At 43.8% G+C, this 16,335-nt stretch overlaps 1 protein-coding gene across 1 annotated transcript in view; it reads left to right on the top strand.

Annotated features, from left to right (window-relative positions):
- PCDH15 (protocadherin related 15) overlaps positions 1-16,335 on the top strand; it is a 1,022,916-nt gene that overhangs the window by 567,838 nt on the left and 438,743 nt on the right. Inside the window, 1 exon segment of the mRNA XM_030204966.1 lies at positions 3,773-3,866. Within this exon segment, the coding sequence (XP_030060826.1) occupies positions 3,773-3,866 (94 nt within the window).

Below are 16,335 nucleotides of genomic sequence, written 5' to 3'. Positions count from 1 at the left end.
CCTCACTGTTGTATGGAAGTAAGGGGTTGTTCCAGGCTGTGAAGGATTAGGAGGTATAAGCTAGGTTTCCTTGTGAACACTCCCTTACTGAAGCAGAGCCACCTGAAGAATAGGTATGTTAACCTGTCTGGTCAGGAGGGTGGGACTCAAGCAAAGGCAGGACATTAATAGCTATCTAGCAGAACAGAATGGAGAGGCCTCAAGTGAGGATCCTTCCAGGGTGTTGTGGTATGACTGCAGTACCTGAGGGGAGCTCCAGGGAAAAAGAGTGACCCTATCTCAGATGCTTGCACCCTATGTTGTAATAATCTTCAAGCCTATGCCTTCAGGGTTTTTGTGAGAGGTAACTAAAGATTGCCAAGGTAAGCCAATTTTTTATTTTATTTTATTACCTGATCTTCACTTTACACTAAGTATTTTAATAGGAATTTGCTTGACAGACAGAGTGTTCGAGCCTAGCTCCTAGAGCCGAGAGCAGACAATCTTGTCTTGCTGGCCTCCAAGGTTCATACCTCTCAGCAGGTCACAGCTCAGAAGATGTTGAGATTGCTGGGCCACATGGCTTTTACAGTGTATGTTACCCCCATGACACCAGGTCAGCTCAATAGACCCTGGCTTCTCAGTTGTATCAAGACACAGGGTGTCTAGAAGATGTCATTCAAGTGTTCCCAGAGCTGGTATGTTCTCTTCAGTGGTGGACAATTAGATCCAATCTGACTCTGGGACTTCCATTCCAATTTCCTCAGACACATAACGTGCTGACGATGGATGCATCTCTCTTGGGATGGGGAGCTCATAAGTACATAAGTATTGCCATACTGGGAAAGACCAAAGGTCCATCAAGCCCAACATCCTGTTTCCAACAGTGGCCAATCCAGGTCACAAATACCCGGCAAGATCCCAAAAATGTACAAAACATTTTATACTGCTTATCCAAGAAATAGTGGATTTTCCCCAAGTCCATTTAATAACGGTCTATGGACTTTTCCTTTAGGAAGCCGTCCAAACCTTTTTAAAACTCCGCTAAGCTAACCGCCATTATCACATTCTCTGGCAATGAATTCCAGAGTTTAATTACACGTTGAGTGAGGAAAAAATTTCTCTGATTCATTTTAAATTTACTACATTGTAGCTTCATCGCATGCCCCCTAGTCCTAGTATTTTTGGAAAGTGTGAACAGATGCTTCACATCATGTCAATCGGGTTGCAATGTATTACACCAGCAAGCAGAGGGGCACTGGATCACACTCTCTGTGTCAGGAGACTGTCTGCATGTGGTATTGAGCTTGCCAACACGGCATGTTCCCTCGAGTCACTTATCCATTGTGAGCAAACAATACCCTGGCCAACAGGCTGAGAAGGATAATGCAACCACATGAGTGGTCTCTCAATATGGGCATAGCTCGCAAGATATTCTGAGCATGTAGCACCCCCTTGGTAGATCTTTTTGGCCACTCAGATCAACCACAAGGCCCTTTAGCTCTGTTCCAAGCTTCAGGCCCATTGCACAGATGCTTTCCTCCTCAATTGTACGCATACCCTCTGATACCTCTAGTGGGAAAAACATTTTGAAAGTTGAGCATGACCGCAAAGTCATGATTCTGATCATGCCGAACTGGCTGCGGCAGATATGGTTCCCTCTTCTTCTGGAATTATCCTCTGAAGAACCATGTAGATTGAAGTGTTTTCCGACTCTCATCACACAGAATGAGGGGTTGCTTCTATATCCCAACCTCCAGTTTCTGACTTTCACAGCTTGGAGGTAGAGAGCCTAGAATTTGCTTCCTTGGATCTTTCAGAAGGTGTCCCCTCGGTCTTGCTGGCTTCTAGGAAAAATTCCACTAAGAGATGTTACTCTTTTAAATGGAGGAGATTTGCCATCTGGTGTGAGAGCAAGGCCCTAGATCCCCTTACTTGCCCTACACAGACCCTGCTTGAATACCTTCTACGCTTCTCAGAGTCTGGTCTAAAGATCAACTTCGTAAGGGTTCACCTTAGGAGTGCTTATCATCAATGTGTAGAAGGTAAGCCCATCTTTGGACAGCCTTTAGTTGTTCGCTTTCATCAAAGCCCCCTGTCAAACCTCCTCCAGTGCCATGGGCTCTCAACATCATTCGCACCCATCTGATGAAGGCTCTTTTCAAGCCACTGAATTCCTGCCATCTGAAATACTTGACCTAAAGGTCATTTTCTTGGTGGCTGTTAATTCAGCTCGTAGGGTCAGTGAGCTTCAGGTCTTAGTAGTGGATGCACCTTATACTAAGCTTCATCACAACAGAGTAGTCCTCCGAACGCACCCTAAGTTCCTGCTGAAGATGGTATCGGAGTTCCAACTTGCCAACATTCTTTCCCCGACCTCATGCTCATCCTGACGAATGTAGTTTGCACACCTTGGATTACAAGAGAGCATTTGCCTACTACATGGAGCTGACAAGGCCCCACAGACAGTCTGCCCCACATTTTGTTTCTTTTGATCCCAACAAGATGGGGGTCGCCATCGGGAGATGCACCATTTCAGTTTGGCTGGCAGATTGCATTTCTTTCACTTATGCTCAGGCTGGGCTGGCCCTAGAGGATCATGTCACAGCTTATATTGTCAATAGCCCACTTGAGGTCAGCCTCCATTGAACACATTTTCAAAGCTGCAACGTGGTCTTCGGTCCACACATTCACATCACACTGCTGCATTGAGCAGGATACCCGATGTGACAGTCGGTTCAGGCAGACAGTGGTGCAGAATCCAACCCCACCATCCTAGGCCTGTTTTTATTCTGTTCCAGGCTATACTCTCATTCAGATTATATATAGGTTCAGGTTAATGTTGTGTCCTTGCCATTGCGAGGCCCAATTAACCAATGTTTGTTGTTTTTGTTGAGCCTGGATGCTAGGGATAGAAGCCTGCTTGTCCTTGGAGAAAGCTAAGATACTTACCTGTAACAGGTATTCTCCAAGGACAACAAGATTCATATTCTCAAAATCCGTCCTACCCCCCCCCCCCCCCCTTGGAGTTGTCTCCTTGGTTATTTTTACTTTTTGCTTTAGCATTAAACTGAGGAGATCACATTCGCGCAACGGGTGACAAGGCACTCGCACATGAGCAGTGGAGTTCAGCTCGCGCTCCACAAAGCTCTGTCTTTTTTACTATAACAAAAGCCAGACCGGACAATGCGGATTGGCGTCACTCACGTGTGAGAATACGAAGCCTGCTGTCCTGAGAGAATACCTGCTACAAGTAAGTATCTTCACTATTTTCTACCGCGGGATTCGGTGTGTGCCAAATTCAGAATTATCACCCGACTCACACGCTAGCCGGACGGTAGTGCTGATTTGGCGCATGCTGTACGTGAGTAGACCCTCCTGCACCATTGTAAAAGGACCCCTAATTTGCATTATTTAATCACCAATCACATTATTGGTAACAAGAACCAGTTCCCAAACGTGAAGAAAATATTGCACTAATAGTAAAATCCTTGAAATGCATTTTTGTAGTTTAAGATGGCAGTAAATGAATTACTTGGATTATCTTGATAGCTTGTGACAATGAAGAAATGTTAATACATGGAGCAACTAGGGATATTTCATAGACTTTTTGTCATCTTCAGGATCCATTCAATTATAATAAATTATAACACTGCAAAATATTTGTTGGATGGAAAGCATTCATATGAAGAAAACAAAAGAAACAATGCATCATCTTGTCAGTACTGAAGACTATCTTTATGTTATATGTTGTAGATAATGCCATTTTGCTTTTTTTGCTTTTGTATTATAGTTCTGGGCTTTTATCCTTAGCAAAACCATTGGATAGAGAAAGTACTGATCGTTATATTTTGATTGTCACAGCCTCGGATGGCAGACCAGATGGGGTGAGTTGGTTTAATATTTTTCCCATTCTTGGGAAAGTACTTAAAATTACAAATGCTAACAGTCATAACAAGCAAGTGCCTGCCACTGTGGAGCACAGAACTGAGGAATATCAATAGATTTGCCCTCAGATTTTCTATGGGGATGCTGTAGCACTGTGGTTGATCTGCCTGCTGTCAGCAGGAAACAAACATATATTGTTCGCTAACATTTCTTGCCCCCGGGGCTAGCAGGGCATATTCTAAGATTCTGTCAGGAAGTATATGTTCAGTTTTTTAAACTGTGTCTTTTTCATGATGGAGTTTTTGTTCTCAAATTATTAAAGAAGCTTTTATATTCCCTTGCTATTTGGCTGAGATTCTTTGTATACTGGTACGTTTCTATTTTTCTGCAAGTTATTTGAATTAAAATTTTAAAATATATTAGTAAAATTCAAAGATCTCTTTAGAAGTCTAAATAATAGTGAAAATGATAAGATCCCTCATATGGTGTGCAAAATGTATACCCAACATTATGGGCATTTGATTTGTACATTTAAATTTGCTCAGATTAACAATTTATGCCATCTCTGCTATTTGACAAGTGATAGTGCAGTTGCAAGGAGAAGGTTACTGTATGAACTATTAAACTGAATCAGACTTTGAAACTGGATCTCTTTGGATTTGTCAAGCAGAATATATTTGTAACATGCAAGCAATGCACTTAAAGACAAAGCAAAGCTGAAGGTCATATATCATATGGGAGTGTATAACTCTAGAGGAGCTAAGGGTCTTGAACTGCACATCACAACTGTCAGATGCTTCTGTTTCTTTATTGCATTTTATTCACTAAAAATATATAAATTGACTATAATTTTTGAAAAGATGAGTATACATATGTTTATATATATTATTGTTAAAATTATTTACCATCATTTATATCCAATATCAAAGAAGTAGACAAGAATACACATGTCTAAAGGAGTTCAGCAATTTAAACAGATCTAACATGGATATGCACATACCCAGCCTAAAAATAACAAGACATGGAGGTGGCATAAAACAGCTGCAGTTTAATTAACAATCCATCAAGTTACATTCAGGTACAATAGGTATTTTCCATGTCACTAGTGGATTCACAATCTTAGGGGTCCTTTTACTAAGCTGTGGCAAAAAGTTGCCTTAGCGTGCCTTTACGTGGGTCTTTACTGTGTGTTAAGACCATTTTACTACAGCCACAAAATGACCTATTTTCTATTTTTTGTATTAATGGCCATGTGCTAATGTTCCCATTAGTGCATGGTCATTTTTAAAAATTACTACATGAGTACCATAAGCTTTGAGAGTCCCCTTTCAATACTCCATTTGCTTGTTTCCCGCTCTTGCACCTGCTCCCATGAGGAATTCACCACTACAGTTGTTCAGTTTCTTCCCACAGGGACATAGTTCATTCAACATACCAAGAAATACAAAATTCCACAAAACACTGCCTTATCTTCAGCAATAAATAGTTCCATTATTTCAACAATAGGGTGTCCCCTTTCACCATCTACCCTATCTCACTTTCTTCATGTCATTTCCTTAGGAGTCTTTAATGGAGACACTAAATATCCCATGTTTTTTCTCTTATTGCTTTTGTTCAAAACCCAAACATTAAAAAACAGGATTCAACAAAAATACAGCCTTGGCTTTCTAGTTTTTTGCCAAGGCTATGCAGCCCTCCTCTCACCCAGTGTTTGTAATCACACTGGTCCCGCCTGCTCTGCTATTGACCCTTTCAAACTGAAAACCTTCCAGCCTTGTTTTTCTTTACAACAATAAAAATAGCAAGATAAAGTTCACAAACTTGACTTCATACTTTGAGTGGGATTGAGGAATCCTGCCCCTTCAGTCTCTGTGCAGTTTGTCTCCTCCACCTTTATCTCTACTGAGCTTTCATGAGGTTTCAAAGGTGTCTACTCACAGTCCAAGGGCTCAAGATCCTCCCCTACCTATTTCTGCCCCTCTATTGGACTGGGGCCCTTCTCTTCCCTGTTAATCAGCTCACACACTTTCAGCTAGCTGGGAATGGCCACACCCCACCGTCTTCAGTGAGGAGGCCTCCCACATGGTTTTCCCTCTAGGGGAACTAGCATAACTCCCTTGAATGCCACCTGGCTACCAAGATGGGTATCTTTCCCCCTATCTACCTTCTTCTTGGTGGGAGTCTTATTCCTAAGGAACTTTCCACCAGATCGCTGCCCTCTATAGGAAGTATTTGGAAGGGTAGGCTCCTCATCCATTAAGGCAGCATCACTCTGGGTTTTTGAGTTGGTGCTCTCAATGCCTTCTGGGACATGTAGTAGGCTTTCCCCCCACTCTTGTGACAAGCCCTGGCTACTACCTTGTCACAGCACATACCACCACCCCTTTTTTAAGTGGTAAGTAATCACACAGTATCTGTTCATGACCCAGTTAGTATGCGGTAATGTAGATGTGCTAACTAGTTTGCACAGGAATATTTTTTAGAGCACGGTCAGTGCGTGCACATTTTAGAGTTACCACAGGATGCCTGAGGCATGTGTTAGCGCAAAGAGCTCCTAAGGTTGTACCCGAGGCAATGGAGGGTTAAGTGATTTGCATAATGTTACAAGGAGCCACAGTGGAATGTGATCTTGACGCCCCTGGTTCTCATCCTGCGGTCTTTACATCTTCCATCTAGTCATTTACTTCCCAAACTTCATTCCCAGCTTCACAACAATTCAATTTGTGCCCATATCTCCCATTTTACAGCTGCACTTGGTCATTCAGTTACTTGATTGCAGTTTAACCAAAAGAGGTATCCTAGGTATCCTGTGAATATAGCTTCCCACCTGTAGAGACCATAGTAGTGCCAGACTGTGCTACCGTCCTCCCCATGATCTTTTGGTCTTATGGTGGTGACACACATGGTCTGCACACATAAGCAAATTTAATTCTGAAATCCCCCCCCCCCCCCCCCCCCCCAATTTCAACAAGAATATCTAATTTGGAAGATGTTGCCCTTTACTTCCCTGCTGCTAGTGGGACCAAATCCTGCTTGTCACTGCCTCCCCTCCCCCATGGTTATTTGCGAATTTACATGGCACACACACCTCCAAGACATTTACAATAGAGGACAGAAAAATATCCAAGTTAATATCTGGAAGGTGAACCTAATCTGGAAGATATAACCCTGGACAAACAACTGTCAACAAATCATGTCTCAATAGGTTTAACATTTGTCACATTCCTCCAGACTCACTGGGAAATACTTAGGCCAAATAAGGCATGCATTAGGAAAATAACAATGGGCCAAACACAAATCTCTTTTCATCTGATGAACAATCTCTGCTTCCTTTATGGCACAAATATCATTATCCCCAAATGTTTAAGCAACAAAGCAGAATTGCCTAAACACATAGGGCCAGATTCAGTAAACGGCACTCAAATTTAGGCACTGGGAAAAATGTGTGCTAAGCGCAATTCCATGAAGGGCTCTCCAGGCTGAGTACCCTTTATAGAATAGTGCTTAGTGCAGATTCCTGCACCCAACTTTGGGTGTGTGGATTTACGCCTGCAGAAACCTGGTGTGAATCCTGTTGCACAAGCCAGGCTTATAACCACAGTATTCTATAACACTTTGCCTAAGTATTGGGAACCCCCTCACCTGCCCATACCTCCTTTGGGTTTACATGCGAGATTATTTATGTGTGCAGGTTATAGAATAGTGCACAAGCAGGTGCACACACAAATTCAAATTAGTGTCAATTAATATCAATAATTGATTGTTGACACCTTGTTAATTCATTAATGTGCACATCCATTTGTCCTGCACACCCAAATTTGGATGCCTAACTTTGGGCAACCTATATAGAATCCAAGGGATAATGTTTGTACATACCTGGCTATGCTAGTATTTTTTTTAAGAAAATAGGCATCTACTTTTCTTTATAAACTAGACTCTAAGCAGACATTTTCAAGATACCTCTTTATAGAATTACACTCATAGAGTAAATGCATACATGTACACCTTCTTTATAGCAGACGTTAATTTGTGAAAGAGAATCTATGTTATAAAGGTTACATAGATGCTTATGTTGTCTATATAAAATAGTGTTTCAAGTTTATTTAGAACTTTCTATCCCACTCAGCAAGTAAATATCTGAGCAGCACATAATCTAAAATAGATGGGGAGAGATAAAGAAAGAAAATGACTTCAGAGCTAGGGAAGGAGGAAAGTATAATTTCAGTAGCAGAGAAAGGAGGAGGGAAATATACAGGGACAACTGTGTAGTCCAGGTTCACAGTGGTCAGACCCCACTAGCATTTGTATGTATCAGTAAAAAGAAATGTTTTTAATTCATTCTTAAATTTTTGTTGGGATGTTTGAAGTCTGAATTGTTATGGTAACAAATTCCAGAGCTGCAAACCCTGAACCAAAAAGATAGATCATCTTATGGTACCATAAACAATTTCTCTGAAAGAGGAAATGATGAGCCAATTTAGATGTGATGATCTAAATGTCCTAAACAAGCATTATGAAGTTAGATATCGGGCGAGGAATAGGAGTTCACCAGAAATCATGATCTTATTATAACCCTGGTCTCAGCACACAGCTCTGGGCACCAGCTAGCTCTTCGGGTCAGCACCTGAAACCAGGGTCACAGTAAGTTTTAGATTCTTTACTGAGCTGGACACAGACCAGGTCCAGACTTATGTCAGTAAACCATAGGGTTTTTAAGCCACACTTTTACTCTTATTTTCTTTATCAGTCCAGAAGCAAATAAGCTTTATGCTCACTCTAAAGAAATTGTCCAGGCCAGATTTTATGAAAACAAATATGAACTTTACTTGAATGCTGCTTCAGGCAGTTTATCCAAACTTCACATTTCTGATAACAAATAGTTCACTCCTTATCAAACAGTTCAATTTGTATCCACAATGGTTTATATCTGAAAGAAGTTTAAATGCCAGTTCAAGACTCTTGGTGTAATTTAATAGTCCACTTATAAATCCTAAGGTATTTACATATTTACAACTCCGCCAGTCCAATACCCATCCTTTAGGGCAGAATAATCCAAGGATGTGCTTGTAAAACCTTTTGCAGCAAGATGTCCCACTGGGCTTTCTTCCAGCTGCCAGACCCACTTAAGACCAGACCTCCCTGTCTATCTTTCCTCCAAAGGAGTACTTCTTTGAGCTGTTGCCTCTGACACCAAACAGGTTCTTTCCTGTTTTGCTCCCGAGGCACTCCTCACACTCCACAGTAAATGCTTTAGTTTGCAAAAACCTCCTTTTAGTTCAGCCTTAGGTTATTGACCCTATCCAGGAACCCCCTCTCCTCACGGGTCCTGGCGCAGGTAGAGGCAACCAAAGACCATGTGCCCTGAACAACAACAGCTTTTATTAATTCTTAACTCCACCTCTAGTCTACATGATATCTCTTATCCATCTAGACCCACAAACATTTCCCTCCTCAACTTTCCCATAAACAGTCCCCTTAGGGCTGGGCTTCTCATTCTCTCACTTTAGCTCACTCCCACCCCCCACCCCCAATGACTCTGAAGGAGGAGTCACTGATCCCCAATATATTGGGGGATTGAATTATGTACTAAGAGGAGTAGGTTATATGTGATGCAATCTATGATTGGCAGTCAGTGGGCCTCCTTCAGTAGTGGTATAACATGGTCATAGCATAGTTGTTTCTGTGCTGTTGTGGCATCTGAATCCTGTTTGGTTAGAGTGGAGTGTTCTGGTTTTGTGCAGTTTGCTTTTCACTAATTTCTGTCTCTTAGTGAAAAGCAAACTCCAAATACAAGCTCAAAAAGAAGAGAATGGCACACATCCTTGCACTATGCCTAGCTGCAAACTGTACCAACACATCTCATAGAATCCTCCAGTCACTCACATGGGAAAAACATTCAGCATAAAGGGATCATTTGCATGCTCATCCTCAAATGTGGTATGTATAATTCAATGCAAAAAGAATGAAGAAGGGTGCTATATTGGAGAAATAAGCCAGATGCTAAAGATGAAGCTCATTTTACATAGATACAATATTAAACATTACAATGCCAACCAGGATGCCACCTCTGTGGGACAGCACTTCACAAAACCAGAACACTGCATCAATGATCTTATAGTAAGAATACTAAAAGGAAAATTTAAGTCAATCCAGGAACGCAAGACCTTTGAAGTCAAAATGATGAAATATTTTGACACCCATCAGACAGGACTCAACAAAGATTTGGGTTTCCAACCCATTATAAATCATAAAATTATACTACTTTGTCACCCTTTTATCTACCATCCATCTCTCCCTGACTCTCATCCACCCAGCTCTTCCTGTTTCTTACCTAACCTACCCCTGCCTCTTCCTGTGAGACTGCTATTGAATGCTTTTGTGTTTCACTGTTATTTGTCAACATTTACTTATTTCCGATCTGAAAAAAAAGGGCTACCTTGAAAGCTTCTCATAACTAGTCCAATCATCTTATTTTCTTTTCTATGTTTTGATTTATTTCTACACCACTTTACTGCAAGTTAAAGAAAACCCCCAGAGTTTCTTTTACCATATCAAGGAAATTGTCTGGAAGGTGGCTGAAGGGTGGCTGAAAGGAAAGACATGCCCAGATATCGAAAGAGTTATCCTCCCAGAGCAGTTCCTTGAAGGACTACTCTCATCTATGAAACAGTGGGTAAGGCAGAACCCTAAATTGACCCCAGAGAGAGTACTTCAGAAGCAGCCAAAGCCTTCTATCAAGTACAACCAGAGTCAGAACTTTACAAAGAGAAGAAGCGGGTTGGAAGTCCTGGGAGGAATAGAGAAAAGACTGGACCGGACAACCCAAGAGATAAGAAAACACCATTCAGCTAAGGGTCACCAAGGAAGGGTTCAGAGCGATGGAAGCCCTTGTTCTCACAAACACATTATGCACCCTTAGCCCAGTTGCAGGATCCTTACTCCCCACTTGTTTCAATTGTGGGGAAAGAGGCCATATAGCCAGAGACTGTCATGATTTAGTAGAAGATGCCATGAATGAGAATGTAATAACTACCAATTGTTGCAATGTTGTGGAGGCCTTCCATCTTGAGAGCCAGAACTGTGTTACAAGTTGAGTTGGAAGGATGCCCATATCAGGCACTGGTGGACTCTGGGAATGTCAAGACTCTCATTTGGAAAGAAATAAAGAGTAACTTGTTGTACAGGGTGACCAAGGGAACCCTGAAGGGGGAAGAGGTAGAGCAACTGTTAGTCCCTTAACCCTACCATAGGAAGGTCATGCAATTAGCTCACAGTCACCTATTAGGAGGTCACTTGGGGGAGAAGACCCTAGAATAGATTTTGTCTCAGTTTTTCTGGCCGGCTGTATTCAAGCAAGTTGAGCTCTTGTCAATCCTGCCCAACCTGCCAGCTGAGTGTCCTGCGGGGGTTACACCTGCCCCTCTCATTCTCATACTTGAGTGGCAATGGACTTTGTGGAGTCCCTAGAACATACCACCCATGGTTATTTTGGACTATGCCACTTGCTACCCAGAAGCTATTGCCCAGCATAATATGAAAATTACCACAGTGGTCAATGCTCTGTGGGAAGTATTTTCTCAGATGGGAATTCCTATCAAAATACTAACTGACCAAAGCATCGCCTATATGCCCAAGGTCATGAAACAAGGGTGTGCCCTCCTTAAAGTAAAGACCTTGTAGATGTCTGTTTACCATCCATAGACAGATGGCCTGGTGGAACACTTCAATAAGACTCTCAAGCAAATGCTGGAGAAGTTTGTTGCTGAAAGAATGAAAAACTGAGATTCTCTACTCCTGTATGTATTATTTTCTATCTAGGAGGTGCCCCAGACTTCAACAGGATTCTCTCCATTTGAGCTGTTATATGGGTGAAGATCTAGGGAAATCATGGATATGGTTTGGAAAACCAGCTCAGGAAGGAACTTGGCCAAATATGTGCTTACCATGCAGAAGAGACTGAAGAAAGATGTGAGGCAACCAAGCTCTGCTTGGAAAAGGCTCATGCAGGTCAAGTCCAAGCCTACAATCACAAAACAGTACAGAGAACCTTCCATCCTGTTACCCTCCTCAGAGAGTATTATGCAAGAGGAAAGATCCTTATGAAGTTGTACAGACCTGCCAATTATAAGGTGGCCCAACCAGACAGGAGGGACAAGGCAAAGATCTTCCACATTAATTAGTTAAAGAAGTGATGACTTTGGACCAGAGATTCAGATAGAGTTTGGGTACCTGCAAGTTCCATTTGGTTACCAGCTTTCTGTCTCTCAGAAGGCCTACCTAGAGCAGTTAGTATGCCAGAATCAAGATGTGTTTTCCAGTATGCTGGGAAGAACCCACCTTAGAACTCATGATATTATCACTGAGCTGGGAATTGTAGTCCAGTAACGCCCCTATCAGATTCCATAAGCCCAGCAGTAGGCCATGGCAAAGGAGGTTGCTGAATTACTGGAACTGGGTGCCATCAAGGAGTCAACCAGTAATTGGTCATCTCCCATTGTGCTGGTATACCAAAACCAGACAGGAGCATCAATTTTTGTATTGATTTTCGGAAGGTGAATGCTTTCTCCAAACTAGAGGCCTATCCAATGCTGAGAGTGGATGAATTCATTGAGCAATTGGGAGCATCCCAATTCATCTTGACCCTGGACCTGACCATTGTTGCTGTTTGGCCTTCATGAAGCTCCAGCTACCTTCCAGTGCTGCATGGACTGCTGTCACGTCTGTGGCCATGACCACCCTCAGACTTACCTTATTCCTGGGGGTCAGCTTCCTAGCTGGCTCCTGTTTCTTCTGTCTGTCCTTTCTGAGCTAGCTCTGGCTCTCTGTGCTGGCTGCATCCAGCAGCATGACACTAATTGCCTCACTACACTACACCTGGGTGTGGGAAGCCTCTCTGTGTTTCACTGTGCTTTCTGCCTGCTCTGTGGTTTGTGCCTGAACAGCCTCTGTAGTGCTTAGAGATTGCTGCAGCTGTGCATTTGGTGTTGAAGGGCTTTATTAAGCACTTAGAGACTGCAGTCTTTGCCTTTGCATTGCCAATGCCTCCACAGTGCCTTAGGCCCCGAGGTTAGTGTGCTGTTTGCACAGTTAGCTTTCCTTGTCTTTTCTTGTGGGCTTCCAGCCCTTCTGCTTTGCGAGTTACTATCACCTGTGGGCCTTGCCTTCTGGCCCTTCTGTGTTTATTGCTCTGTGGGCCTTCTGGCCCTTCTGTGTTTATTGCTCTGTGGGCTTTCAGCCTTTCTGTGTTTATTATTCTCCGTGGGCTTCTAGCCTTTCTGTTATCCCTGTGCAGTGGTGCTACTCCCTGTCTGAGGTTGGTCAGCAGCTGAGGCTGCAGCCATTTCTCTCCTTTCTATCTGTTAGCTACTGTAGCTCCAGTCTAACCCTTCCTCTGGCAAGCGTAGCTGTCATTCCCCTTCCCTTGAGCTTAGCTTGTATGTAGCTCCTGTGTCCTCTTCCCTGCCTGTCTGCCTTGCTTTAGCCTAGGTACCTGGGAGCACCGCTGGACCCTGACTCCGGTTGTTCCTGTTGCTGGTTCCAGTTCTGGTTTTCCTGTAAGCCCTACTGGCTGATCGAACTGAGGGCTCAACCCTCGGGGAAAGGCAGCTAAGCGTAGGTGAAGCCTACTCCAGTGTGTTCCGGTCCGGTGCGTTCCAGTCCCGAGTGTTCCAGTGCAGGACTCCAGTCCGGGGTTCCAGTCCAGCCTTGTCTCTTCTCTGCTCCGAAGGTGACCTTGCCTGCCACTGCCGCTCCTCGGCCGTGGTCCAAGGACTCACGTACCCAGGGTTCCTGGGGAAGAAGCCTGACAGAATGCCAAGGTCCTCGAGAACACGACAACTGCCTACTTAAACTGCATGGTGACTATGTGGCTGCCTACTTAACATTGTCATCTACAGTAAGGATTGGAGGACCCATCTCATCCAAGCAGTACTGGATAGTCTATGGACCGCTGGATTAACAGCAAATCCTAAAAAAGTGCTTCTTGGGGGAAAAAAGAAGTCCAATACCTGGGGTACTCGGTTAGGAAGGGATAAGTGATACCCCAGATCCAGAAGGCAGAGACAATCACCCAGGTGTCAGTACCCCAGACGAAGAAACAGGAACAAGCCTTCCTCTGGCTTATTAGTTATTACTGCCAGTTTATTTTGGGATTTGCTGAAAAAGCAGAACCACTAACCCTCCTCCTACAGAAGAAAGCTCCGGAAAATATATACTGGACTGAAGAACTTGATGCTGCCTTCCAGACCCTGAAGAGGGACATTTGCTTGGAGCCAGTGCTAATCAGTCTGGACTTCAACTGGCCCATTATCGTGCAGACCGATGTGTCAGAAGTTAGACTGTTCTGTCCCAGGAAGTGGACAGGGAAAACACCTGGTGGCCAATATTAGCTGGAAGCTATTATTGAGAGAGAAGAATTATGTGGTAATTGAAAAGGAAACCCTAACTGTTAAATAGGCCCTGGAGACATTCCAATGTTAATTATTGGGAGGAGTAGCCTAATGGTTAGTGCAGAAGACTCTGATCCTGGGCAACTGGGTTTGATTCCTACTGCAGCTCCTTGTGACTCTGGGCAAGTCACTTAACCCTCCATTGTCCCAGGTCCAAATAAGAACCTGTATATAATATGTAAAGTGCTTTGAATGTAGTTGGAAAACCCACAGAAAGGCGGTATATAAGTCCCCCCCCCCCCCCCCCCCCCCCCCATTGATCACCAACCATCAACCCCTTCAGTGGATAGCTCACCATAAAGACTCAAACCCATGTGTTATATACTGGTTCCTCAGCTTCCAGCCCTTTAGCTTCTGTGTGAGAAATCAGGCGGCCGAGAACATGTTAATGCTGATTTTTTGTTTCAGGAGGGGGACCCTGATGTGGCAGATGCTTAACCAGGCACAGTTGAGCTGAGGGGGATGGTATGTGAGGAGGTATATAGAACACTGCCCCGCACCCTTGTGTTTGGTATTCGACAAAATGCATATCCAAATTTACTCACCTTCTGAAGGTCTGCAAAAATGTAATTGCAACTGAGTTTGTAGTGAGTTCAAGTTTGGCAGAGACACAATTCATAATCAGCTCCTGATGAAGAAGTGATATAAGGTTTCTTTGTTACATTTGATCATTTACGGTGTAAGTGGTTGTGCCTAAATTATGCACACATATTTCCGCTGCTACACTAGTATTCTATAAAGGAAAATAGACACTTGGAGCAAACCTATAATTTGGTGCCTCCATTTAGATGCACCTCTGATGCACAGTGAGTGTCAATTCTATGACAGCAGACAGCATCTATTTGCATAAATCCAAATTGGTGCACCTCAATTTAGGAGTGACCATTTTATGCCAGGTCAAGAGAAGGTGAAAATGGGTACCTAAGTGCACCAAGCAAAGCATGGAACTTATACTATTCTATGTTGCACATGTAAATTAGAGACACGCCTATGCTCCACCCACATATATGCCCCCTTGCAGTTACCATTTATAGCACTTACGTGCTAGAATGCATATGTGCATAACTGCCAGTGTTGGCTTTTCTGACGCCCTAAGTGGAGTGTAAGTGTAGGTGCCAGGTTATAGAATTGCCCTGTTGGTTTCCTTTGTAAAAGGAACTCCAAATAGGCACCTTCTTGATGCCTAAAAGCAGGGGCATATCTGGACTCTGGAGGTAGGGGGGGCCAGAGCCAGAGGGAGGGGCACATATTAGCCCCCCCCCCCGGCACCACCGATCCCCCCCCGCAATTTCTGGACCCCCCCCCCCGCCACTGCCAGACCCCCCTCACCACCAATGACACTCTCCACCCTCTCCCGCCACCGCCAACCCTCCCCCGCTGCTGTCACTTACCTTTGCTGGCGGGGGACCCCAACCCCCCGCCAGCCGAGGTCCTCTCTTCCATGCAGGCTGCAAGTTGCAATGCTTCCTGTTCTTCTGAGTCTGACGTCCTGCACGTACAACGCGCAGGACGTCAGACTGAGTTCCAAATTCTGAGTCTGACGTCCTGCACGTTGTACGTGCAGGACGTCAGACTCAGAAGAACAGGAAGCGTTGCAACTTGCATCCTGCACGGAAGAGAGGACTTCGGCTGGCGGGGGCTTGGGGTCCCCCGCCAGCAAAGATCAGCGACGGGTTGGTGGCGGGCGTGCGGAAAGGAGGGGGAGGTGGAAAGGGTCAATGGTAGGGGGGTCTAGGGCGAAATCTGCGGGGGCCCAGGCCCCTGTGGCCCCACGCAGATACGCCCCTGCCTAAAAGTAGGTTCCCCTTTATTGAATTACCCGTCATGTGCAACAAATAATACAGCAGAATCAAATTCACTGCCATACCAGGATGAAGCATGTTACCTTTTGTTATGCACTGTTTTACAGTATAATCATGCCCTGCCATTACTAGTTTATTTTTGACATTTTAATGCTAATTAATCTCCAAAATAAATGTGTAATATATTTGTTTTACAAAACAGATGTCTACTTCTTTTA

The sequence above is a fragment of the Microcaecilia unicolor genome, chromosome 5 (assembly GCF_901765095.1).
Source record: "Microcaecilia unicolor chromosome 5, aMicUni1.1, whole genome shotgun sequence".
Lineage (NCBI taxonomy): Eukaryota > Metazoa > Chordata > Amphibia > Gymnophiona > Siphonopidae > Microcaecilia > Microcaecilia unicolor.
This window is presented reverse-complemented; position numbering and strand designations above follow the sequence as displayed.